The 27,343-nt window shown below is 41.2% G+C and overlaps 1 protein-coding gene across 2 annotated transcripts in view; it reads right to left on the bottom strand.

The window, feature by feature from the left end:
• Window positions 1–205: 205 nt before the first annotated feature.
• NUP37 (nucleoporin 37) overlaps window positions 206–27,343 on the bottom strand; it is a 94,707-nt gene continuing 67,569 nt past the window's right edge. Inside the window, exons 4-10 of one of the 2 annotated variants that reach the window (XM_073620318.1) lie at window positions 23,107–23,179; window positions 19,192–19,286; window positions 11,964–12,054; window positions 2,303–2,484; window positions 1,790–1,840; window positions 460–553; window positions 206–380 (exon numbers count right to left, since the gene is read on the bottom strand). In XM_073620318.1, coding sequence (XP_073476419.1) covers window positions 267–380; window positions 460–553; window positions 1,790–1,840; window positions 2,303–2,484; window positions 11,964–12,054; window positions 19,192–19,286; window positions 23,107–23,179 — 700 coding nt within the window. In that variant the 3' untranslated portion in view covers window positions 206–266. The remainder of the gene's footprint in view (window positions 381–459; window positions 554–1,789; window positions 1,841–2,302; window positions 2,485–11,963; window positions 12,055–19,191; window positions 19,287–23,106; window positions 23,180–27,343) is intronic. The other variant, XM_073620319.1, reaches the window with a different exon arrangement.

Genomic DNA, 27,343 nt, shown 5'->3' with positions numbered 1-27,343 from the left:
GCCTCCCCACTGGGTTAACATGAGTCAATGACAAAAAACCGGAATGGCCACAGCTGTCACAGAAATTACATCTCCTCCATTCTGAAGTAGCAGGGGATCTGTTCACAGGTCCCTGCTGATTGAAAAGGATGCGGCCTGTGTGAAAAGGCCATTAGACGTATTCCTTAGTATGCATGCAATTGACACAAAAATATTTATATATCTGTCCAATTTATATACAATTTTTTTAATACAAACTTTATAATTATTTCATATATTTTGTAAATTTACATTTCTGTGAGCCAAAAGAACAGCTTGCGGTAACCACCAACTACACACAGTGGCAGAGTCCTGTGCCAGCTGAGTCCAGATCCTACAGATGCAGATCCAACGAGGATGGGCTACGAAAGAAATGACAATTTGTTAATATACAAAACAAGGCACCATTATTACCATTCAATAGCAAAATAAATATCTTACATGAGGGTGACCTAAATGATGAATAAGAAGTTGGCTGTTCATCTTTCCTGGACATCCCGTGGTTGCAAACAAGTTTTCATTACATTTAGACCACCTACATTGGAAACACGGCAATAGCAATAGCAACTTTAGTAAGAGAGGTATTAGGGCCCATTCAACTCACTGTGTTACAGCAATCTAGACTAACATCTTAACGTACTCCAGAGCACACCTGTGCTGCATAAAATAAACAAAACCGAAAACTAGCAGAAGTAATTTTTCCTAAAATGGGGCCCATTTGAAACAAATGAGCTGTGGTCACGACCTACGCAGTGTGACATATGATAAAGTAGTAAGTAGGAGGCAAAAAAAAAAAAAATGCGCTTTTTTTATGATATATTCTAATAACCCTTGCAGCACCTCATTAGCCCTAATTAAACTGTACCCGATACAAAGAACACAAATGTTCTGTATTGCAGCTTACCAGTCCTTAGATATGGTGACTGCAGTAACATTCCTTTCTTTAAGTTTTCACCCTTTACTTTTACCTGATGATCCTGCCAGTAACACACTCCCTGTCCTAGGGTGCCAACTGTACCAAATTCATGGAGAAGCATTGTTGTCAACGAGCAAAAGACTACAGAATACTCTCCCTGCTCCTCATCTCTCTAAAATTTGGCGGTATTCTATGGTTCACAGAAGAGAACTGGGAAGGCTAAGGTCTTTGGCAGTATCAAAAGACAAAACATTGCAGAACTAAAAATGAATGCTTACCTTTTTTAAGTTTTTATTCACTTGCTCAAACTCCTACCAGTCATATTAAGAATGTGGCTGGGGAGATATTTAACATATATGTGCATCTTCTATGCGTGTAAACACAGCCCTTGCATGGGTGCATGCTGTAGTTCCCCCGTGTAAACAAGGGCAAAATGGTTAGAATAAGGTTTTAAATTGGTAGGTATGCTGTGTGAATGGGAACACATAACGTAGGATTTTCTCAAGTTTGATTGCAAAAGTAAAAACACATTTTTTAGGGACCATGACATCAAATCAAAAACGATCAAAAATCAAATATTGTAAATGTTGTGTGACAGCTCTATTGGGGCTGCTAACATCTCATCCAAGACAGTAGCAACAAGCAGCAGTCTTAGGCCCTTTGGATGTCTACGCAAAGGAGGCTTTTAAAGGTAAATGCATTACATTTGCATATAATCTTATGAGCAGCTTTTTGTTGTCTATATCTATAGAAACACTTGTTTTAAAAATGATCACTGTACAAACTATATATACACAGTGTATAAAACTTGATTTTCAGTAACTAATTAAAAAAAAATAGGGGTCATATACATACCTGAAAAATCTTGCTCTGTCAGCATGTGATGGCTTATTATCCTGAGGATAGCTTTAAAAAAAAAAAAAAAAAAAGTTGCATCTTAGCAAATCAAATAGTAATAAGGTAATACATGGCAAATAACAAAAATTTGTATGTGATATGAGTAAGATTTTACTAATACAGAATGATTCCTTAGATCAAAATGGCGCAATGGACTGAATGTAAAATTTTAACAGGCAACTGCTATTTCAGAACTTTTTTTGCCAATAATTTACTCCACCCTAAACCTGGTCTGGAGGAGACCTAAAAGATAGAACTTACCTCAGTGTGTTTTTTCCTGTGCTGCTTTTTAACATTTGTTTTTTAATCGACTCTATTTATAGAACCGGTTTTACACTTCACCTCAAAATTGTATATTTTAAAGTAGAAGCAAAATAATCACAAAAAACGCAGCAAATAAAATAGGAAATATTTTACAAACCTATATAAAAACAGGCCTCTAGGAAAATCAGTAATAAAATAAGCACCAACCTTGAGCGTGGCATCTCCCAAATGACCCAGTCATTTCCTGCAACTGCTCCAACTCTGAAGGTATTCTTCAAGCACCAGTCTGCAGACATCAAAGGCACTTGCATAGACTCAAGGGACAGAATGGCCTGATGTGTAGTCAAATCATAGAAACGTATGGTGCCAGTTTTCTCTGCTACCATTAGCTGAAAAAGTGGAGTTGTAGAAGTTTAAATAGTTAAAATGGCAAAAAAAATGCAGTTAAATACGTATGTGCTAGCTGTCTTAACTTTCAAAAGATTTATAAGTCTGTTCTTGCACTATTGTACTTAATAGGCCTCTGCCTCCTTCCTGAGACACCCTCCTGCTTATTTAAAGAAGAATCCACACCATAGCGCTAAGCATTTGCTGGGGCCAGGAGTTGTGTCAATATAAAAAAAACTCTTCGTGATCATTCTTGGCATTACCAGATGCAGACCTCTTTAGAGTGGCGAATATTTCTAGCACACAGTAAAATAAAAGCAAAAGGGCACAGAAGTCTAGTGCATTACCGGTGACAAGTTTATTATAAGTATTTATAGCATTTACACAAGAGATATAACTATAATTCTACCACTTTACAAAACTTTTGTTTGGCCACATCTTGAGTATGCAGTTCAGTTCTGGTCACCCGTCCTCAGGAAGGATGTACTAGAACTGGAAAGAGTCCAGAGTAAGGATGAGCTCTGGTGTGTTCGCACAGCCCACGTGCAGAGCCCGCCAGGTAGTAAGCACTGCGCTAATCACAGGCAGTGAGACATTTCCCGATCTCTGCAGCCGCGCATCAGGACAATGTCTCACTGCCTGTGATTAGCGCAGCTGCGACTTCCTGGCGGGCTCTGCACGTGGAGTGTGCGAACACGCCAGAGCTCATCCTTAGTCCAGAGAAGGGCAACAAAGCTAACAAGAGGGCTGGAGGACCTCAGTTATGAGGAGCGACAACAAGCATTAAACGTATTCTCCCTGGAGAAGAGACACTTAAAAAAGAAGTCCAGCCAAAGCTCGTTTGGCTGTACTTCTCCTATGGATCACAGAAGTGCAATTCGTTTTGCACTCCTGTGACCTGTTTTCAGCAGAGATTGGGTTGAAGTCCACTCTCTACTGACGTCACAGATTTCAGTCCAGACACCGTGTCATTGCGACAATAAAGTCTGGATCCGCCAGGTGCCTGGATTTACACCTGTCTCAGCGAGCTGCTGAGAGGCTGAGACGGGCCGCTCCGCCCCGCCCCCTCCACAGCTCCAATGAGCGCAGAGGGAGATGAGCAGAGAACTGGAAACCGAGTGATCGGCGATGTTCGATCGCTCGGTTTACAGTGTAGAGGCGCTGGGGGACAGATGCAGCATCAGACCAATGTTGCATCCCCTAGGTAAGTATTAATGGGAGGAAAAAAAGAAACCTTTACTTCTCTTTTAAGAGGAGAAATGATAGCGATATACAAATATCTTAATGGTAAGCCCAGCATTAAGAGGAAACTATTCAGTCTCAGGTCACTCATGAAGACACGTTGGCACTCAATGAAGTTGGACGAGAAAAGGTTCAACCCTTAAACTGCACAAATCCTTTTTTTACTGTTAGAGCTGTAAGAATGTGGAACTTCCTTCCACAATCTGTGGTTGTAGCGGGTAATGTTGCGAATTTCAAAAAAATTACCAAAATCCTACTCACAAAATGCCCAAGGTAAAAAAAGAGTTGAATGAACAATACCCAAGTGACAGGAAGGTTAGGATGTACAGTTGTGTGAAAAAATATTTGCCCCCTTTCCGATTTTTTTTTGCATATTTGTCACACTTAAATGACTCAGCAGACAAGATTTATTATTACAAAAAAAATAACCCGAGTGAATACAAAGTGCAGTTTTTAAATGATGGTTTCATTTATTAAGGCAAAAAAGCTGTCCAAAACCTGCCTGGCTTTATGTGAAAAAGTAATTGCCCCCTAAACCCAATAACTGGTTGTGCCACCCTTGGTGGCAACAACTGCAACCAAGCATTTGCGACAAGTGGCAATGAGTCTTTCACATTGCTGTGCAGCAATTTTGTCCCACTCTTCTTTGCAGAATTGTTTTAATTCAGCCACTTTGGAGAGTTTTCCAGCATGAACGGCCTGTGTAAGGCCATGATACAGCATCTCAATTGGATTTAAGTCTTTAAGCTTTGACTAAGACACTCCAAAACCAAACTGTTGCTTTGTTTGAACTATTTGGAGGTGGACTTGCTGTTGTGTTTTGGATCATTGTCCTGTTGCATAAACCAAGTGCACTTGAGCTTGAGGTCACGAACTGATGGCCGGACATTCTCCCTTAGGATTTTCTGGTAGAGCTCAGAATTCATGGTTTCATCAATTATGGCAAGTCATCCGGGTCCTGAAGCTGGAAAGCAGCCCCAGACCATCATGCTACCACCACCATGTCTGACTGTTAGTATAATGTTCTTGTTATGAAATGCTGTATTAGTTTTATGCCAGATGTAACGAGACGCACACCTTCCAAAAAGTTAAAGGTTTGCCTCATCAGTCCACAGAATATTTGCCTAAAAGTCTTGGGGATAATCAAGATGTTGTTTGGTAAATGTGAGATGAGCCATTGTGTTCTTTTTGGTCAGCAGTGGCTTTGGTCTTGGAACTCTCCCAATGGATGCCATTTTTGCCCAGTCTCTTTCTTATTGTTGAATCATGAACACTGATCTTACCTGAGGCAAGTGAGGCCTGCAGTACTTTAGATGTTGTTCTGGGTTCTTTTATGACCTCCTGAATGAGTCGTCATCCAAGGGAAGGTTCACCACTGTTCCAAGTTATCTCCATTTGTGGTTAATGGCTCTCCCCGTGGTTCACTGGAGTTCCAAAGCCTTAGAAATGGCTTTGAAACCATTCCTAAACCGATACATGTACATTACTTTGTTTCTATTCTGTTCTTGAATTTTTTTAGATTGTGGCATGATGTGTGGCTTTTTGTGATCTGTTAGCGTGCTGCACTTTTGTCAGACAGCTTTTATTTATGTGATTTCTTGATTCAATAGGTCTGGCAGTAATCAGGCCTGGGTGTGGCAAGTGAAATTTAACTTCGTTTTCCAAAAAATTGTGATTAAATCATAGTTCATTCATGATTCAACATGGGAGGGGGCAATTACTTTTTCACATAGGTCCAGGCAGGTTTAAACAGCTTTTTTCCCTTAATAAATTAAATAATAATTTAAAAACTGCATCTTGGATTTACTTGGGTTATCTTTGTGTAATATTAAAATTTGTTTGATCTGCATCATTTAAGTGTAAGAAATATGCAAAAAAAAAATATATATCAGGAAGGGGGCAAATACTTTTTCACACAACTGTAGATGTGCATCACCAAGACCAGACATCACTCTTGATGCATTTCGAGGGACAAACTCTGTTCCCTTGAGCATAGTTCCTCTGTATATTAGCTCACCTTTAAATTTGCTAGGATCTGAACCAGATGACTGGTACCACACAGGCCTTCCTCTTCCAGGGAGGCTACTGCATTAGCAATGATTGTCTTTCAGAGCCATGAACAATAAAAAAACAAAAGTAGAGACAAAAACAAAATGAAGGTAAAATGTTCAGTAATCTAGATCCAGTCATTGCTGGTGTTAATAATATTATTGAGAAGAGCTGCCTTCTCCACAGCTGCATTGATTATACCTGGTATGTAAACAGTGTAGTGTTAAATACTTAAGAGCTTGTTAATGGACTAACAGTTACATAAATAATCTTATCAACTGTGTTCTATTGCGTAACCTCCGGTCTTATCCAGAGCGTCTAATAATTCTGTGACTCCTAAGAGTAAAATTGATAAAATAACTGCTCTAAAGGTTGCCCAGGCTCCCCAAAGTGGCAGCATGACTGTTCAAACACATACCACTGGCTCCTGGAACACACGCTGTCACATACACATCCCACAATTGGACCGCCCCGCACATCAAAGCACAGATGGAAGGCAGCATTCAGTATCCGGAAATGCGCATGTAACTTCCACCACCACACAGGGAGGAGCCTGGGTGGGACTAGAAGTAAAAAATAGACGACATCAAACCAGCACTTATGCTGCAGCAAAGCGAACACAAGAAACGTGCAGACACTTCACACTCCCTTTCTAATTAATAATTGGGTTAAGAATGTCAGTTCCTCTGAACAATATATTCATAATTACACTATAAAATGAAATCATCACCTTCTACTTTATTCAATGTTATACTGTAGATGTCAGCAATGACCTGATCTAGTTTATTAAGCATTTTACCTTCATTTTTGTTCCTGCTTTCTATTTTTGTTCATGGCTCTGGAGGACAATAACTGCTTATGCAATAGCCCCTTCCCGGAAGGGAAGGGTCTGTGTGGTACTGGTCATGTGGTTCAGATCCTAGTAAATTTAAAGGTGAGCTGACAAACTATGTTTTAAGGAAGAGGGTTCGTCCCTTGTAACGTATCAGCATGTCTGAGTCTTGGTGATAGACATCTACATTCTGACCTTCCCTGCCACATGAGTCTTGTTTATTCAAAGCTTTTTTGTCTTTGGCATATTGTGAGTATGATTTTGGCACTTTTTTGCTTATATTAAACTTGTCATCAAGTAACACACTAGTCAGTAGATTTTGAGAAAAAAAAAAACTACCAGGCCCACTGGGTGGCAGTGTGGAGATTCACTTGTTAACAAAATAAATGGTCCCACATCCAATTAATATAACCAACCTGACCAATACACGAATAATACAATAATAATACAATACATGAAAGAGGAAACAAGGACTTTATAGGCACCACATTATACCAAATAAGGAAGTAAAATCCACCAAATAATTACATAAAATCCACTATTTTAATAATACAAAAGATTAAAAACATTAAAAGTGAGAACTGACTATTGAACTACTCAAGCACCCCATTCGTTTTGAGAGGTAACTCCTCTGGTGTTTAACATTAACAGCACATTGTTTAGATACTCAAATAGGTATAATGACCCAGGGGATTTCACCATCTCTTCAACTGACTTAACATGTTTCACGATCAGGAGAAATGTAGGTACAATTAAAAAACAGAATAACATTTTTATTGCACCAAGGTTTCTCCTGAAGAAGCGGTGGGCCGCAAAACATGCTGAGCCACAGTTGGAGATGATGACACCTGTAATGTTAAACTACGACACGTTATGTATTAACTTCATCTATCACCTTCATCTAAGCCAGGAGAGGTGAGAAATGTGTCTAAGAAGGTTGGTTTTTGGGTGTACTGTACAGTGTTACTGTATGCAGTCAATTCATTGATTATTAAAAAACATTGTAAGAGGAGCTAAGTGGAGTGTGGCTGTCATTCTTTCACAGGATATGTTCTGTATTTGAATTCCATCTTTCCTCTGGAACCTAGTTCTATTTATAACCCAAGAAAACAATACCAATAAAAATGTTTGAGAAAAAAAAATCCACCATATGGCCCCTTTAACTGAAAAAAAGAATGTAATATTTTATATGAGAAACAAAAGTCTTTTGTTTATGCACTAAAAGTAACCTTAAGCCCAGGTTCACCTAAATTTGCACAATTTCAAATCAGCAATGCAATCCGACTTCGGGGGCGATTTGACAGACATCTGTGCGGGTTCATGCTTTTCTTTTTTTATTTACTGATACAGTTCATAAAAATTCTATTTACATTTTTTAGAGAAATTGTCTACAGAATGGAATGCTTAGTGGCCTTATTCATTACAGCCCAGTTAGGTGAATATTAAAATAAAGATGTAGCTCATTCTTGGGCACGTGTGGACATCGTTCATCTGGCCAGTGACTTAAGCTGCATTCACACCTGAGCAAAGCAACTTTCAGGCGTTTTCATTTGAGAGTTTTGGAGTGTTTTTAGAAATGTATTACAAGCGTTTTACAGCTTCAGGCATTTTTGTTTAGAAAATAGAAAGCACTAGGGGGAGGGGAAGTGGAGGAGATTAACTACTTCAATACAAGGCACTTACACCACCTTCCTGCCCAGGCCAATTTTCAGAGCTGTCGCACTTTGAATGACAATTGCGCGGTCATGCTACACTGTACCCAAACAGAATTTTTATCATTTTGTTCCCACAAATAGAGCTTTCTTTTGGTGGTATTAGATCACCTCTGCATTTTTTATTTGTTGTTTCTGTTGTAAAATTTTGTAAATAAGTTTTCTCCTTCACTGATGGGCACTGATAAGGCGTCACCGATGAGGTGGCACTGATATGCAGCATTGATAGGCGGCACTGAAAGGCTGCACTGATGGGTGGCGCTGCTGGGCACTGATAGGCGGCACTGATGGGCACTGTTAGGCATCACTGATGGCACTGGCAGGCATTGGGCACGGATTGGCAGCTGCCTGGGCACTGATTGGCATTTCCTTGGTGGTCTAGGGTGGCATACCTGGTGGTCCAGTGTGGTGGCCTTCCCTGGTGATCTGGTGGCATCCTGGTGGGTCCTGGGCGGGCAACCGAGGGGGGGCTGCGCTGATAATCAGCACAGACCCCCCTGTCAGGAGAGCAGCCGATCGGCTCTCCTCCATGCGCGTCTGTCAGATGCGAGTGAGGAAAAGCCGATCAACGGCTCTTCCTGTTTACCACATGATTAGCCATGTCCAATCACGGTGTAAAGAGTCTCCATCAGAGGCTCTTTACCAAGATCGGTGTAGCGGTGTGTCAGACTGACACACCGCACCACCGGTTGCTGAGATGCGGGCCCCAACGCGCGCGAGCGGTCGTTCTTGAGATCATCATATGACATCCACCCAAGATGAGATCCGCATGCCGCCCAGCCGTGTGGCCGGCGGGTAGGAAGTGGTTAAGGGTGAAGAGCTGTTTGAGCAGAAGACGTGACGAAATGCTTGAAAACGCTCATGTTACATTTTCAGACATTCCTATTGAAGTCTATAAGGCCCAATCTGCAAAAAAGAAGCTCATCTACGTTTTTGAGTGACAGGCGTTTGATTCAGTGTGAAACGGTAATGGGAAATGTGTGACATTCCAATACCAGTGGGTCTGCATTAATGTGCTGCTTCAAGGGATCCATCCTTTGCTCAACAGGCGTTTGATTCATGTGACAGACCAAGGGCCATTGAGATCAATGGGATTTGGCATATTTAGTATTTTAGAGCTACAAGCAGAAAATCGCTCAGGTGTGAGGGGGCCTTAGGTATTCCATACTTTTCATAATGCAGTGCAGCAGGTTGGTAAATTTCCACTTTGTGGAACATGATGTACCTGAGCTTCAACATATCCCTGTTACAATGTGTTTATAAATTAATTATTCTAATTATTCCCACTTCTGAAGATCATTCATTAATCTAACAGATGCATTAATTAATCTAACAGTGGATGTAAACCCGATTAATGAAATTTGAGCTGGGCACATATATCTGCAGTGTTTTCTTATCTCTCTTCAAAGCACTACATCCCGTGGCTTTCTCCTGCTTCATTCTTCTGTTATCAGTATGATAACTTCTGAAAAGTTCTCCTGAGACGTGATAATGCCAACCTAAATTTTGTGTCAGGGTGGGTGCTATAAATAGATTAGCAGAAAGCTGCTCTACTCACAGGACAGCTCTGAAAGTCTCTGCCTATGTGGAGGCGAGTGTGTGCCTTTCCTCCAATCAGCTGTCTCCCACTGTAATCCAACACTACACTGCTACTGCTGAATGAAGAAGTGGAAACACTGACACAATGTGCACTTTCTAAACAATATAGAGCTGAAGACAGCAGATATACATGTAAAACTTATGTAGGAGGATTTGTTTCATCTCTGTGTATCATCTCAGGCTGTTTACTTCACTGGGTATATGTGAGGGTTTACATCCACTTTAAACACATTTCTTTCCCTACAACAGAGGAGCTTAACTGGGAATATTCATAAACTTTGGGGAAGTGTAGGAACCACAAAAGAAAACGCAAAAGATAAAGCACCTACTAAAGCTACCATATACCTTTATAGAAAATGGGACATATAACAATAACATGCCAGTGATCTAAACCAATAACCCTGGGTCATCTCCCTCCCCCTCAACATCCCCCTCCCATCCAACTCCTAGCCCCGTGGTCCTGCCCCCTCCCTCTCTCCCTTACCCTGAGCCCCTCCCCCTGTTGTCAAATTTGGAGTCCTATCAGAGCCCCACCACGGGGCTAGGAGTTGGGTGGGGTTTGGCAATTATAAGGCCTCATTGCACACTGGACGGTTTTACAGCAGCTGTTTTTGGCTTCAGACGTTTTTTTCTACAGTCAATAAACTCCCCATCATGTTATCCTATGTGTCCATGCACACATAGGCGGTTATCAGCAGTTTTTGTCTGGGGCGTTTTTTGGCTTTAAAAAGAAAAACCCAAACTAGTGGGTTCTAAGAGGAGTTTTTCAGCTGTAAAAATGCTCCAATGTCAAAAAACGCTGATAATTGCTCAAAAACGCTGCTCACCAGTGTTTAACGTTTTTGATCCATTGAAAAAAAAAAAAAAAATGCTAATGCGGAAAAACGCTATTGCAAAAACAAAAAAACTCACTGCAAAGCTACTGGCCTTTTTATAACATTATTTTAATGTGTGAATGGGTGTGGGGACATTGAGAGGTAGGGGGGTGACCCAAGGGTATTGGGTTTTTATCACTGGCACGTTAGTCTTACACAATGTCCCATTTCCAGTAAAGGTATATGGTAGCCTTAGCCTGCTTTATCCTTTGTGGTTTCTTTTGTTGTGGAGTGTTTTGGATGCTCCTCCCTATATTTTGGGTTTAGGCACCATAGCCACTTTACCCTCCCAGGATCTTATATTATGTGGGTTTTTCTAGAAGTATAGGAACCAAATGATGGGTGTAGGAGACAATCTCTCAATCTTTATTCTCTGTTATATTACACCTGAAATCAAAGTGAAAAAAAAATCTGACTTAATACATCAGATGATATGAAAGCAACATTGCTAGTAACTGCACCTAGATTTTCAAGCTGTGACTTGAGTAACAAAATCCTTACAAATATCTAGGAGCAGAACAGTTGAAAATCATATATAAACTAAAACCAAGCCATTTTTTTGAAGTCTTACTGGTGCCTAATAGGGCTGGTGCTAATGTTTTTTGATTTTGACAGTTCGATGAAGGGGGTAAGGGCACATACTGGGAAATCTGTTGGGGGTCTAATTAGTTCCGAACCCTTGGCTACAGGAATATATTATAAGTAAGCAGTAAAAAAGGAAAGTGGGGAAGAAAAAAATTAATGGTAGATGTGAACAAATCCCTCCTGAAAACTGCACATGGGACAGCACCGGCAGTAGTGCATTTACTGTATACCCACAGCCTCCAGCATTAGCCATAAGCACACAACTACCTGACTTCACACATATATACAGAGATGAAAAATCCACACTATTAACTTTGTTAGTGGAAAATGGTCAACACAGCCACTTCAACATCTGCAGATGTGAAAAAAATGTTTTCCTGTTATTACTCTCCAGGCTATGCCCATAGCCAAATGCAGTGTCACAGCGAGTGTAACAATAAAATGAATTACAATGCAGTGACCCTTTGTGCACAGAATATAACTGGTGATAAACTAAATCAGTATTTAGCGGATTTAATCAGAACTTCTATTTAAAATTAACACGAATTAAATGTACTGGATTCTGTTAAAAATGTACTCATTCAAACCTTAAATGCTTCTTCTGGATGCCAGGCTACACTCATCCCAGGTGATCGTAGCATAAACATTGCAATCTGATTTCCTCCTAAATCCCAAATTCTAAAATAAACAAAAGGGCAAAATATTAAAAGTAGAATCATTTAAGACCCCCCCATCCTTCCCCTCAACACACACACACCTACATATGAAAACCTCAAATGTTACATATCACCGTGCACGTCGGAGTGAAAGTAAGAATTCTCGGCCCAATATTCATAGTTAATTTTAGCGGCTGGCTGAGCCGGGTGACAGTCAATGTGGATCCTGACCCCATATATCGCAATCTTTTCCCAGCCTGGACCAGCTCTGTGACATCAGCCGGCAGTGGGTTTCAGCCAGCTATTTGCTGAAACCGGGTCACAGGAGTGCAGAAAGAACTACACTCCTGTGATCCACAGGAGAAGTACAGCCAGACAACCTTTGGCTGTACTTCTTTCAAATGTAAGCAAAACTGTCATGAATGGCTTCCATTCATTATGGCTTGCTTGCTATTGTGATTCCGTAATGGGCCCACAGCTATCCCACGGTACCTGGGCCAATCACAGCACCCTGTACCATGCGATTAGCTGTAGCCATTCACAGCATCACAATAGTAAGCAAGCTGTCATGAATAAAAGCCATTCACGACAGATATAATAATTGCTTTATAACAGAGATTATCAATAGCAGTGTAAAAAAAATTAAAAATCCCTGATCACCATCTCCCCAGAGTAGTACGGTGTCACCCTGGTGACACTGAACTACTCTGATGACAGTAAATGTAAAAAAAAACATCTGTTAAAATTATATTTTTTTTCATACAGTCACCAGTCAATATCCCCTGATCACTGTCACACTAGTTCTATGATGACGCTGTACTGCACTGGTGAGAGTATAAACAAAATGTGAAGAAAAATGCGCTAAGAAATATTCTGAATGAAACGTGTAATCAGCAAACCTTCTGTGAGACATATACACAGTGAGTAAACATAAAATAGATAAAGGTTGCGCTATTCAATTATATATATACACAAATGTAAAAATTAGATGATTAGAACAGTCCACAAGTGATGTGAAAATAAATCCTGATGTCAATCTCCACTATCCACTACCGTAGTGATCTTAAATATCAGTGCCTCCACCAACAGCTGAAAGGCTCGCTTACCAGCTCCAAAGACTCAGTCTTTGTGTTTCTGGAGGAGATGCATCACATGGAACCGGAGTGAGAAATCTTCACATCTTATACAATGCCAAGGGGTGATCTTGTTGGGAGACCATCTGGACCTGGTGAAAGACCTTGGCTGGGCTAAAGCCACAAGCGCAAACGATCCCTTGCAATGAGTGATCAATAGGAGCTGGTAAGCGAGCCTTTCAGCTGTTGGTGGAGGCACTGATATTTAAGATCACTATGGTGGTGGATGGTGGAGATTGACATCAGGATTTATTTTCATATCACTTGTGGACTGTTCTAATAATCTAATTTTTACATTTGTATATACATGATTGAATAGCATGACCTTTATTTTATATTGGTGACAGTATGTAAAAAAAAAAAAAAAAAAAAAGCGAAAAAAACCCAGCCAGTTCTCACATTGATACATAATTTGTGCAGTCTGCACCTGTTACTACTAATTTTCACTCCCAGTGGGTGGGGTCCGCTCATTACATAGAGAGCATTTAAACACACTTCTTTCATTCACAGTCAGTCCTCTGACTGATACACATCTTGTGCAGTCTGCACCAGATATCGCTGGCCTTTACTCCTACATCAGCAACACTAGGTAGCTACCACTATCATTATGACATTTTGGTTTCAATCCCAGGATTATACCAATTTCTGGGGACCTATGCTGTCTTGATATCAGTTCATACTCATGTTATTTGGGCTGCTTTCTCTGATTAGCTTACTTCTTTATATTTTCAGCATCATTTGGTATTCATATTTTTATTGATCCACAGAATGGAGCCCATTTTTCCTACTGTTCCAGATACTCTGGGTCACACCTACATGCGTGCTCCTTGTGTTCCTGTTGGACCCTACTATTACAGCTTCCGGACCAGGCATTCCTTCTGGCCCTAGCACCCCGGTGGTGTGTTTGTTTCACACTAAGCAGATATGTGAGTCTTACAGGGATGATTAACCTATCCTCCCTGTATGTATATTCATTCTTTTCCAATTTTTGTCTATGAATGGTTGATTTTGATATACTTACCTCTCTATATAGATGTATCATGCATCCGCCTCTGATAATTGGATAGATCCCATGAAACGCGTCGGGCTTTACCTAGATGCAATGCATACATACCTACATGGTTTTTGGATCCAGGTAATACCGTGGATTATAGCTTATATTATAGTGATTTTTTATTATGAAGGATAATGCTATTGTATATTCTATTTATAATTTTAACATGTAAATGATTTGTATACATGATTTGTTATATTATGTGCCATTATTGCATGCATTGTCTGCCATGTACCTACTCAATCATGGCAAAAAAATACTTGTTCATGTTTACTTTGACTCCTTCGATTAGCCACAATATACACACCTCATTTAAAGTCCCGACCCTCTTTCTTTACGTACTTAAATAGGGATGGAGATGCATGTTACCACGCGTCTCATTTAAAGTCCCAAAAGCCCCCTCTATTGCGGTAAAAAAACTTTTTTTTAAATTTCCTACGTTTCCAAAAAATTGTGACAAAAAACTCTCCATGCCTCTTACTAAAAATCTTGGACTGTCTAATTTCCAAAAAGGCATAATTTGGGGGGGTATTTATGCTGTCCTGGCATTTCAGGGCCTTAAGAAATGAGATAGGCCATCAGTACATCAGGACTGATCAACTTTCAAATATATATACACCATAGTTTGTAGACTCTAACTTTCACACAGACTAAATAATATACACTGACTGGGTTATTTTCACCAAAGAAATGTAGCAGACTACATGTTGGCTTAAATTTATGAAGAAAGATTTGTTTGCAAATTTTTACAACAGAAACAAAGGGATATATATATATTTTTTTTTACATTTCATTTACATTACATTGTTTATATAGCAAAAAATAAAAACCCCAATGGTGGTTAAATTCCACTAAAAGAAAGCTCTATTTGTGTGAAAAAAATGATTTTTTTAAATTTGCATACAGTATTGCATGACCAAGCAATCGGCAGTTAATGTAGCGCAGTGCTGAATAACAGAAAATGCCCTGGTCATGAAGAGAATAAAACCTTCCAGAGATCAAGTAGTTGAACTGATGATCTGTAAGAGTCCTAAATGTGTCACCTATAGAAAATCTTGGGTACCATCCTTGTTGCTGTTCCATGGGCTTGCGCAGTTTTAAAAGGTGAAAATGTTTGGCATCTATTTACTTAGTACAACCTCCTATTTTATAGTTTACAAAAGAATTGGTAATATATTGTGTTTGTGTGCACTAAAATGAACTTTAGTATATTTTTTTAATTGAAAATGTGGCCTCGGTAAACCGATGCACTAATGTTGGAATTACCAACATTTTCTTTAGGGCCTCTGCTTTCAGGAAGCATATACTGTCTGGGGGTTTAAAACTAATCTTTAGGCCTAAGGTGTGTAGTTTAACGTGCACAAAAAAAAAAATGCAAAAACCATCTCTGGCAGCTAAACTCCAGTCAGCCAAAATATTGGAAGAGTGTGCCCCACTCACTCCTCCCTTTCCCCACACGAGGTGGGTAAGCCCTTGACATCCTCAAGTACTGTACAATGCACCGCTGGTGATGTTGTGAGAGGGGGTGGCTGGATTATATCTATATCCACAAGCCAAGTGTGGGGCCACATCTAATGTGACCTTTTTTTTTTTTTTGTTATTCACAAATATTAGGCGATGGCCATAAGTATTGTCTTCAGAGGTCCCCCTGCTCAACTGCTACTGCAGCTATATTCCTATCTCATACTAGCCTATAAAGAAGTGATGTGCTGGGAGGGTTTGTGGTATTGAGCTCAGAGCAGAAGCGGCAATAATAAACCTCACCCCTTCACTGGTGTTAGCAATAATAATTCCCCTTCCCCTTTTCACTCATTTCATTGAAAGGGACAACAATAACAAGACATGTTCCCCCTTCCTTTTGGGCTGGAACTACACTATTCCTGTTGGCAGAGAAAACTCCCTGTCCAGATGGGTAAGCAGTAATTCACTCTGTGCGACAGGCAGTGCTGAGTGCCGGAACGCAAAGAGCATTCCGATACTTGGCACCCCACTGCCATTCTACATTGTGGACTGTCTAGCTGGGGCATTGTAGGCTGCAAAAGAGGGCCTCCACAGGCTGCTGGTTGTACTAAAAAAAATATTAAGGCTGTCATTGCTGACCTTTCTGAGAATGCCATTTGCCTGACTGTCATGCTGATCTAACAGCTTTATTCATTTCTGAAGCATGGACCTTAAACAGATATTTACATTAGGTCAGGAGTTCTGATTTTACACTGAGTATCGAAGCCAAAGACAGCCCCTTTATTTCACTCAGTATACCTTCAATCCTATTGCCACTAACTGCAGCAGTACCGTAATCCAGCGGTCATCAACCCTGTCTTTAGGGCCCACTAACAGGCCAGGTTTGCAAGATAACTGAAATACATCACAGGTGTTATCATTTGCTACTCAGTGATTGAAGTATTCTAGTCTGCATCTCCCCAAGGTAATACATAAAACCTGGCCTGTTAGTGGGCCCTGAGGACAGGGTTGATGACCACTGCCATAATCCATGACATTATAATGAATGTATGACATTATCCAGGCAAATTTAGAGATCTGCCCTGAGCTCCAGATATTTGTTAAAAAAAAAAAAAAAAGCAGGAACAAGCCTTACCACTATTTACCATACAACCAACCTGATTTCTGCCAGGCTATGGCAGGCAATAGCAAAACTTTACCTTGAAGATCATATGAAAGAACCATAGTATAAGTTTTGATATAATAATTTATGTATAAAAAAACATGTCTGTTTTTCCTAAATTAATGGATGAAAGTCTTGGCTGTAAAAACTACCCTTTACAAGAGAAATGATGCATTTGGAGTTGTGCAGAATGAGAACAAGTTGACCTTTTGCAAACGCTCTTGGTGTTCTTTTAGAGAGTACTTAGTTTTTAATATAGTTGGCAATGCTTTCTGGTTTCTCGCCAATGTCATAATGCTTTCCCAAGATTTAAGCCATCACTGCACAGAAACATTTTAGAAGCAAATGCTGACAATGTGCTGATTTGAATTGGAGGAAAATGTAACTCAATAAACCCATGTGTAGGTTTTAGTTCTTGATTATATACAACAGAAATTTTAAATGTTAACCACTTAAGGACCGAGCCTCTTTCTGAGATTTGGTGTTTAAAATTTAAAATCATTTTGTTTGCTAGAAATTTACTTAGAACCCCCAAACATTATATATAAAACTAAAAAACACCCTAGAGAATAAAATGGTGGTCGATGCAATACTTTCTGTCACACCTTATTTGCGTAGCAGTCTTACAAGCGCACTTTTTTGAAAAAAAATTTTTTTGCATTAAAAAAATAAGACAACAGTTAAGTTAGCCCAATTTTTTTTTAATATTGTGAAAGATAATATTATGCCGAGTAAATTGATACCCAACATGTCATGCTTCAAAATTTCGCCCGCTCATGGAATGGCGACAAACTTTCACCCTTAAAAATCTCCATAGGCGACATTTAAAAAATTCTACAGATTGCATGTTTTGAGTTACAGAGGAAGTCTAGAGCTAGAATTATTGCTCTCGCTCTAACGATCGCGGTGATACCTCATGTGTGGTTTGAACAATGTTTTCATATGCGGGTGCTACTCACGTATGTGTTCGCTTCTGCACGCGAGCGTGACATGACGGGGTGCGTTAAAAAAATGTTTTTTTTTTCTTATTTTACTTTTTTTTTTTACATTGTTTAAAAAAAAGAAAAAAAAAAAAAGTGTCACTTTTATTCCTATTACAAGGAATGTAACCATCCCTTGTAATAGAAAAAAAGCATGACAGGACCTCACGTGTGCCACACATTTACACTAAAATACAAAAAAAAAAATAAAAAATGTCCTTTTAAGAGCTATGGGCGGAAGTGACGTTTTGACGTCGCTTCCACCCTGCAATGTAGGGAGACGGGTGGGGGCCAACAAAATCCGTTGTCGGAAATTCTGATCGCGTGTACACAAATCCAACGCAAAAAGTGCCACGCATGCTCAGAATAAATTAAGAGACGAAAGCTATTGGCTACTGCCCCGTTTATAGTCCCGACGTACGTGTTTTACGTCACCACGTTCAGAACGATCGGATTTTCCGACAACTTTGTGTGACCGTGTGTATGCAAGACAAGTTTGAGCCAACATCCGTCGTAAAAAATCCATGGATCTTGTTGTCGGAATGTCCGATCAATGTCCGACCGTGTGTACAGGGCTTTACAGTTCAGGAACACTCGAAACAGCGTGCAAACAAAGGGAACTTCCTGTCTCGGCCGCGACCGGAACTGACGACACCCGGCTCCTCCCTGACACGTTGCGTCACTGAACAAGTGACTTCATCAAAGGGTAAAGATTACCCTTTGATGAAGTCACGTGTTCAATCACATTCACTTTTTTCTATGAACTTTTTACTTGGATGTTTTCCTATTGGACATTATTATTGCACTACTACCACTTTGGAGCATTTTTTGCACGTTCTATATGTTCTAAGACTGTTTTGCACCTTGAGAGAGATTATTGTGATGTGATTACCATTTTTGCACGTTGATGAAATCTTATTCAATCTTGCACTTTATCATTCATCATTTGTAGTTGGACATTATCATAGAGTTGTTCCCGTGAAGTCTGAGTATTGCACTTTCATATTTGTATAAATTTTTTTATTGATTGATTTTACTTATTCGCTCCATGATGTCACCTAGGATCCCCAGTTTACAAAAACCAGCAGGCTGGGAATCGGTCATTTAGCAACAGTAACTTTTTTTTTTTTTTTTTAATGTCACATTTATAGTTAATTTGTACTGTTCTGTAATTTCACATTAGCTCATTCCTAGTATTGAGCAAGTATATGGGAAAAAAAAAATCACAGTAAGTCAAAGGTATTAGAAAAGAAAGGGGCAAGTAAAAAAAAAAAAAAACAATTCATTCTGCGGTTTCCAGGATTCTATCTAGGTCAGGAGTTCCAAAATCTCATTAAACAGCACAACATTTTGGACTCAAATGTCTTACCTGCATGTGTGGTCATCACTGACACTTGCAATATCATTTCCTTCACAAGAACAGAAAACTACATCATTGATGTAGCCAGAGTGACCATCTATGATCTTTCAAATAGAAAAGTGCACATAAAAAAATATGAAGATTTTTTCTAAAATTGTATGAAATAGTACAAATCATGTGGCTAATGGGAATTTGTTATATACACTAGATAGCTCATTCAGTAGCAAGAAAGCACATTACAATGTTCAATGTACAGATGTCGACAGTAACCAGTCATAATGCATCTTATAGTGGTCTGACTTCATTTAAATAATGTGATTGGTTGCTAAGGATTATTACAGTTTGCGTTGTCAGCTTTGTTTTTTGCATTTATTAAAAGGAAAAGCTCACTTAAAAAACAAAAAATAAAATAAATGTACATTTGGAGCCTGGAAAGCACTGCATCAGCAATCAACAGATCCCGAGATTTACAGAGCTACAGTATCTCACAAAAGTGAGTACACCCCTCACATTTTTGTAAATATTATATTACCGTATTTATCGGCGTATAACACGTACCGGCGTATAACACGCACCCCAATTTAGGAGGGAATTTTAAGGAAAAAAAAACTTACATTTAAATGCCCATCATTGCAGCCATGTCAGTGCAGCCATGTCAGTGCAGCCTTGTTAGTGCAGCCATGTCAGTGCAGCCATGTCAGTGCAGCCTTGTTAGTGCAGCCATGTCAGTGCAGCCTTGTCAGTGCAGCCTTGTCAGTGCAGCCTTGTCAGTGCAGCCTTGTCAGTGCAGCCTTGTCAGTGCAGCCTTGTCAGTGCAGCCTTGTCAGTGCAGCCTTCTCAGTGCAGCCTTTCCCAGTGCAGCCTTTCCCAGTGCAGCCTTTGATCCCCTGTCCTGAGCTTTAAAATCGCCGACCGCGATTTGAAAATGGCGCCGCCGGCGCCGAAATACACCGAGCCGGTCCTCGGCTCTTTCCGGCGGCTCTCGTTCACTTTCGGCTCCACTCGCAGTCCCGAGCGGAGCTATCCGAACCTAGCCGAGAAGGTTCGGATAGCTCCGCTCGGGACTACGAGTGGAGCCGAAAGTAAACGAGAGCCGCCGGAAAGAGCCGAGGACCGGCTCGGTGTATTTCGGCGCCGGCGGCGCCATCTTCAAATCGCGGTCGGCGATTTTAAAATTGTGACAGCTCGGGATCGCAGGGGATCGGCGTATAACACGCACCTGCGACTTTCCCCTGATTTTAAGGGGAAAAAAGTGCGTGTTATACGCCGATAAATACGGTATATCTTTTTATGTGACAACACTGAAGAAATTACACTTTGCTACAATGTAAAGTAGTGAGTGTACAGCTTGTATAACAGTGTAAATTTACTGTCCCCTCAAAATAACTCAACACACAGCCATTAATGTCTAAACTGCTGGCAACAAAAGTGAGTACACCCCCAACTAAAAATGTCCAAATTGAGCCCAAATAGCCATTTTCCCTCCCCACTGTCATGTGACTCGTTAATGTTACAAGGTCTCAAGTGTGAATGGGGAGCAGGTGCGTTAAATTTGGTGTCATCGCTCTTACTCTCTCATACTGGTCACTGGAAGTTCAATGTGGCATCTCATGGCAAAGAACTCTCTGAGGATCTGAAAAAAGGAATTGTTGCTCTACATAAAGATGGCCTAGGCTATAAGAGGATTGGCAAGACCGTGAAACTGAGCTGCAGCACGGTGGCCAAGACCATACAGCGGTTTAACGGGACAGGTTCCACTCAGAACAGGCCTCGCCATGGTCAACCAAAGAAGTTGAGTGCACGTGCTCAGCGTCATATCCAGAGGTTGTCTTTGGAAAATAGACGTATGAGTGCTGCCAGCATTGCTGCAGAGGGATGGGGGGGGGGTCAGTGCTTAGACCATACGCCGCACATTGCATCAAATTGGTCTGCACGGCTGTCATCCCAGAGGGAAGCCTCTTCTAAAAATGATGTACAAGAAAGCCCGCAAACAGTTTGCTGAAGACAACCAGACTAAGGACTTGGATTACTAGAACCATGTCCTGTGGTCCGATGAGACCAAGATAAACTTATCTGGTTTAGATGGTGTAAAGCGTGTGTGGCAGCAACCAGGTGAGGAGTCCAAAGACAAGTGTGTCTTGCCTACAGTCAAGCATGGGGATGGGAGTGTCATGGTCCTGGGGCTGCATGAGTGCTGCCGACACTGGGGAGCTACAGTTCATTGACGGAACCATGAATGCCAACATGTACTGTGAAATACTGAAGCAGAACATGATCCCCTCCCTTCGGAGACTGGGAGGCAGGGCAGTATTGCAACATGATAATGACCCCAAACACACCTGCAAGACGACCACTGCCTTGCTAAAGAAGCTGAAGGTAAAGGTGATGGACTTGCCAATCATGTCTCCAGCCCTAAACCATATTGATCATCTGTGGGGCATCCTCAAACGGTAGGTGGAGGAGTGCAAGGTCTCCAACATACACCAGCTCCGTGATGTCGTCATGGAGGAGTGGAAGAGGACTCCAGTGGCAACCTGTCAAGCTCTGGTGAACTCCATGCCCAAGGGGGTTAAGGCAGTGCTGGAAAATAATGGTGGCCACACAAAATATTGACACTTTGTGCCTAATTTGGACATTTTCACTTAGGGTTGTGGAACATGTAACATTAATATATTCCCAAAGGTGAACTTATCCTTTAAAGAGGAAGTAAACCCTGATGAATTTTACGTCCTCTTTATTTCCCTGCAAAGTAAAAGCATAATGGGCTAGTATGCATCGCATACTAGCCCATTATGTAGCACTTACCTGCAAACGAAGCCCGCAATGTCCCCGCTGGTGGCCGCGTCCATCTTCACCCCTCTTCCTTCCAGGGCCGTGGACTCCGGCTCTGTGACTAGCATTAATCGCGTGACATCACTCCCGCGTGTGCGCGTGGGAGCCGACGGTCATGGCATGGGCCCTATAGAAACGGCACGATCGTGCCCTTTCTTTAGTGCGCATGCGCTGATGATGTTGGCGCAACCATATATGGTAAATGTCTCCTAAACCGTGCAGGTTTAGGAGTTATTTCTAGTACCTACAGGTAAGCCTTATTAAAGGCTTACCTGTAGGTAAAAAGTTTTGTGTGTAAGAGTTTAGAACCACTTTAAATGAGTTTACAGTTGTTATTTTATTAAAGCAACGTACATGCTGCGAACACACTCTTAATGCTAAATTTCTACTTAAGAGTGTTACAGAGCACTGTCTTTTTAAAAAAAACAAACATACTGTATACACTTCATTGAATATGAGGATAAAATGAAGGACATTAGCTAGGTTTTCCAACAAGAGTCATGCAACTTTCACCCAGGATTTAAAGGAGAAGTACAGCCAAAGCTTGCTTGGCTGTATTTCTCCTGTGGATCACAGGAGCGCAATTTGTTCTGTCGACTGACATCACAGAGTCAGTCCAGGCTGGGGGAAGATCGCAACAATATGGTCGGGATCCACCCACAACCCCGGCACCTGGCTAAGCCTCTCAGCAAGCCGCTGAGAGCCTGAGCCAGCCGCTCCCGTCCTCTGACAGTCATCAGCTCTCTGCTCACAGGGCTCCAAGAATCAAGCAATCAGCAGTCTTCGATTGCTCAGTTCACAGTCTTAGAGCCAGCGGGAGAAAGATGCTGCATCCACCTAGGTAAGTATGGTTCTTGAAAAAGAAAATACTCAACTTCTCTTTTAAACATGGTGCAGTTGGGTGTTTTTGATAGATTACATGGCTCAACAACAAAAATTTACAGTCAATCATGTAAAGCTCTGCAACCCCTAAAAGGGAGGTATCACCTGTTGATTAATGTGCCTACTTTGTTACATGTTTAGCGTTTCATATAGACACAGGTTTTAATGGCAACAGCAACTGCTTGGAAACTTAAAAAGTCTGAGTCTTACCTGGCACTTATTCTCTTCATGAAAGTCAGATGTGAATATTCTTAACGTTTTATCTCCAGCAGCTGTGCAAAATCTAGTTTGAAAAGAAACACATTTAGTACTCTAAATCTTATTATAGGCTTTATTTTGTGTTGAAAGCTATGATTCAAAAAGACCCAAGATTGTTAAAGTGTAGTGTTTTGCAGTCCACTACAGTGAAAACTGCCCCATTCTCAAACCTGGAGATGGATTGTTCCAGAGCAACACAAGGTAATCGATGTGAATGAGCCTTTAAAGTGTTTGTAAACCCTAATAGTAAACTTCTCTTATTTGATACATTTTGATCAAAACAGTCTTGTCACATCTAATAAGTAGAAAAAAAAAAAAGTCAGAATTAGGACTTACCTGTAAATTCCATATCCTGGAGTACAGTCCACAGTCAAAGCATTCATAGACCCTAGAACAGGGATCTCCAAACTACGGCCCTCCAGCTGTTGCAAAACCACACATCCCATGAGGCGTTGTAGAACTCTGTCATTCACAGATATGACTAGGCATGATGGGAATTGTAGTTCCTAAACAACTGGAGGGCCATAGTTCGGAGACCCCTGCCCTAGAATATAGGCTCGTAGTTCAGGTAACTGGACACTGACAAAGGGTTTGAGGACATGTCCCCCGGAAGCCTCCCCTATAACTCTACCCCAACTCCTAGGTCACTCTGCATTGCTTGCCACAAAACTAGTCCTGTACTGTACTCCAAGATATGGAATTTACGGGTAGGTCAAAATGTCTCTTAATTGTACAGTACAGGACACAAGCAAAGTATTCATAAACCCCAAGACGTGTTCAAGCAATGAATGAAAAGGGTGGACTACAACTAGGCAAACAGAACTGTGCCAAGAGGACAAACCGCAAGGGTCAGGATCCAAATTTACAGTGCTACTGCATAAACCATGCAGCCAAAAGCAGCATCCTCAGAGGAATGGCCATCCACCTGGTAGAACCTTGAGAAGGTATAACCAGAGGACCAGGTGGTGGCCTTACACAGCTGAGCTACTGAGGCCTGGTGTCCAAATGCCTAGGAAATGCCCTCTGATCTGGTTTAATGGGCATGTAAAAGCACAGGAAGAGATTTGTCCTTTAGAGTGTAAGCTTCAGTAATCTTGTAATGGTGTACTTGGAACTAGGGTGTCCCTTATGAGGTCCTGTGAACAAATAGGGAATCTATCTGTATGATCAATGGTTTAGCCTCGAGGTATACTCTAATGGGTCTGACTACATCCAGGGGATGAAGAGAGATTTCCTTAAAGGAGATATGGGGTCTTAAGCTCTTTTGGCCCTACTTCTTCTGTGGACTGTCGGCTGATGTCACTCAGCTGGTCTAGGCTCTGAAGTGATTCCAACTTAAATGTCAGGATTCATCCAGATACCTGGAACGGCAGCTGGCTCAGCCTCTCAGCGCGCTGCTGAGAGCCAGAGCCAGCCGCTCCCTTCCACTGCACAGCCCGGCGCTCCAGTGAACACTGGAAGGGCAGAGCAGAGGGCCAGTGAGTGACAGTCACCGGCTCTCTGCTCACTGAAGACTGAGAAATCAGCTTTTTTTTGATTGCTTGGTTCTCAGTCTTTGAAGTAGCAGGGGACAGGTGCAACATTAGACCGATGTTGCATTCACCTACGTGAGAAGAATTGTGTTTTTTTTTTTTTTTGTGTTTTTTATTTCCCATACTTCTTTTTTAAGATGCTTAGGAACAAGGCAGAAGGATGATAGTTCTATGTCCTCACTGAGGTTGAAGACCGATCTCACTTTAGGAAGAAAATATGGTCTTGGGTGTAAGGCAACATTTTCTGTGTGGAGTATGAGGAACAGCTCCTTACAGGAGAGGTCCACCAACTCAGAGACACATCTTACAGTGATAGCAACCAAAAAGGCTACTTTGCAGGAGAATCTCCCTTATGGGTTCAGATGGTAGTTTTTGCAGGACAGAGAGAATCAAGTTTGGATCTCAAGGAAGCAAAGTGTGCTTCAAGCTTTGAAGAAAAGGTTATATAAGGGCGAGTAAAACCAGAGTTCTATGAAAGGAAACAGGTGAGGCCGAGACCTGTCTTTTCAGAGCGCTTAAGGCCAAGTACCGATTGTATGAAGGCCAGAATGTGAGGCACAGATTAATCTATTGATTGAAGTGCCTCTGTTCACACAAGGCAAAGAAGGATATCCAGGTTCTATGGCAGATCTTTCCCAAAAGTGGCTTTGCTTGCTTTTAGCAAGATGGGAATAAACTCAGAGATCTCTCTACCTTTGAGACCTGATCTTCAACAGCCATCCCATTAAACTCACAGAGTGTGAAGCAGGATGGAATAGGGGGTTAGTCTAATTATGTTATAATTACAGATATTATCAGGTATTACAGATAAGTATGTCTGTGTACCAGATCTATTAATCCAATTTTGTGGAATTAGAATAGTTTTCCTCCTGCTTGGCTGGACAGGAGCATGGGTAGATCGAGAGAAGAATCATGTCTGTTACAGGTTGACAGGTTGTTGTGTTGGAGAGCTCTTGAATGAAATTGGTAAATGTTACAGCCTTGAGGGAGGCTACTATGAGGCCTTGAATACTTATGGAAAACCTCATTGTGGAACGTCACTTTGATCTCAAGTCTCAAGCGTGCACTATGAAAGAAAGAATTTTCTTTTCTGGAAGGAAAACCTTTGCTTGAGATGTGTCCAGGCCTGGACCTAAGTATTCCAAGCAATAGGAAGGCTGGAGAAGAGAGTTGTTGAAATTGATCCCCCAACCCAAAGCATAAAGCATCTGAACTGTCCTGTGGATGTTTGACGATAGCTGGATGGGAAGGTCCTACGGGAGAAGGCTGTCTAGGTAGCCTGTGAACTGGGTGTGCTGAGTTCTGAGAAGGGCAAGAAGATGTACTAAGATCTTTGTGAATACTCTGGGAGCAGAAGATAGGCCAAAATTCAGTGCAACAAACTGGAAGTGATTGTCTGCCACTGTGAAGCACAAAAAGCACTGATGAGGCAGCTAGATGGGAACATGTAGATAGGCATCCTGGACAATTACAGCTGCCATGTATTTCTCTTGTCTCAAAGAGGCGATTACCAACCATGTGACATTTTTGACCTGGAAGGTATTTGTTGAGGGATTTTAAGTCCACAGAATAGGACAAATACCCCTGTAAGGCGTGGTGTCGTAAACAGGTTTGAATAAAATCCTTTGAATCTGTCTCTTGGAGGTACTAGCACAACTATTCCCTGGGACAAGAGATGGTTCAAGGTGTTCTTGAAATCTGACTGTCTTTGGGAAGTTTTTGGTTGATTTGAGAGAAGAAAGCAGTGAGGGATTAAAGTTTTAAGCTCTATTTTGTACACCTTTGAAACCACCCATTGAACTGGGACAACATTCCCCTATCAAAACTCCAGCAACTGGTCTCCTCGGTTCAAAGAGGTTTACAGAGTGTTGTTAAAAGGAGAGGGGATGCTACACCATGGTAAACATGGCCCAAACATCCCAACTCTTGGAAATGGGTTTGTACTTTGCCACCTTAATGTTGCCCTTTCACAACTTTTTTTTTAGACGTGTTGCGGCCATCTGCTGTCAATACTGGTAACTCAAAATCTTTTCTTCTTAGTTGTACATCTGAAAGCAGTCCAACTTAGCAGTGGGCAACACAACAAAGAAAAGCAACAGGCCCACATAACAAACATGTTAAGAAAGGCTCAACAGACAGAGCAGCTTATAGTACCTTATTACTGAAACTGAGCAGAGGCCTGAACATCCACCTGCTGAAACTTAAAAAATGTATGTACAGAAGTCCAGGTGGCAGCCTTGCAAATTTGAGAAATAGATGCCTGATAGCAACAAGAAGGAAGGTCACCTTGCAAGTGAGGTTAGACAAGGGAATATATTCTAATAGGTTCAAAAGGCAGTTTCTGAAGAGCCAAGAAGCCCAGGGTAAAGAATCAAGAAAACATATGGGAAATATGCGTGCAACATCCTGAACAATGTCCTTAAAAGGAGAAATATAGCCAAAGCTTGTTTGGCTGTACTTCTCCTATGGATCACAGGAGTGCAATCCGTTTTGTACTCCTGTGACCCGTTTTCAGCTGAGAGCGGACTGAAATCCGCTCTCTGCTGACTTCACCAATGTCAGTCCAGGTACCGCGTCAACCCGACCACGGAGTCTGGATCTGTCAGGTGCCTGGACTGACGCTTGCTCTGCCCCCTCCACAGCTCAGCGCTCCAGTG

The sequence above is a fragment of the Aquarana catesbeiana genome, linkage group LG03 (genome assembly GCF_042186555.1).
Source record: "Aquarana catesbeiana isolate 2022-GZ linkage group LG03, ASM4218655v1, whole genome shotgun sequence".
NCBI classification, from domain to species: Eukaryota; Metazoa; Chordata; class Amphibia; order Anura; family Ranidae; genus Aquarana; species Aquarana catesbeiana.
Note: the sequence above shows the minus strand (reverse complement) of the source record. Positions and strands in the feature narration are given on the sequence as shown.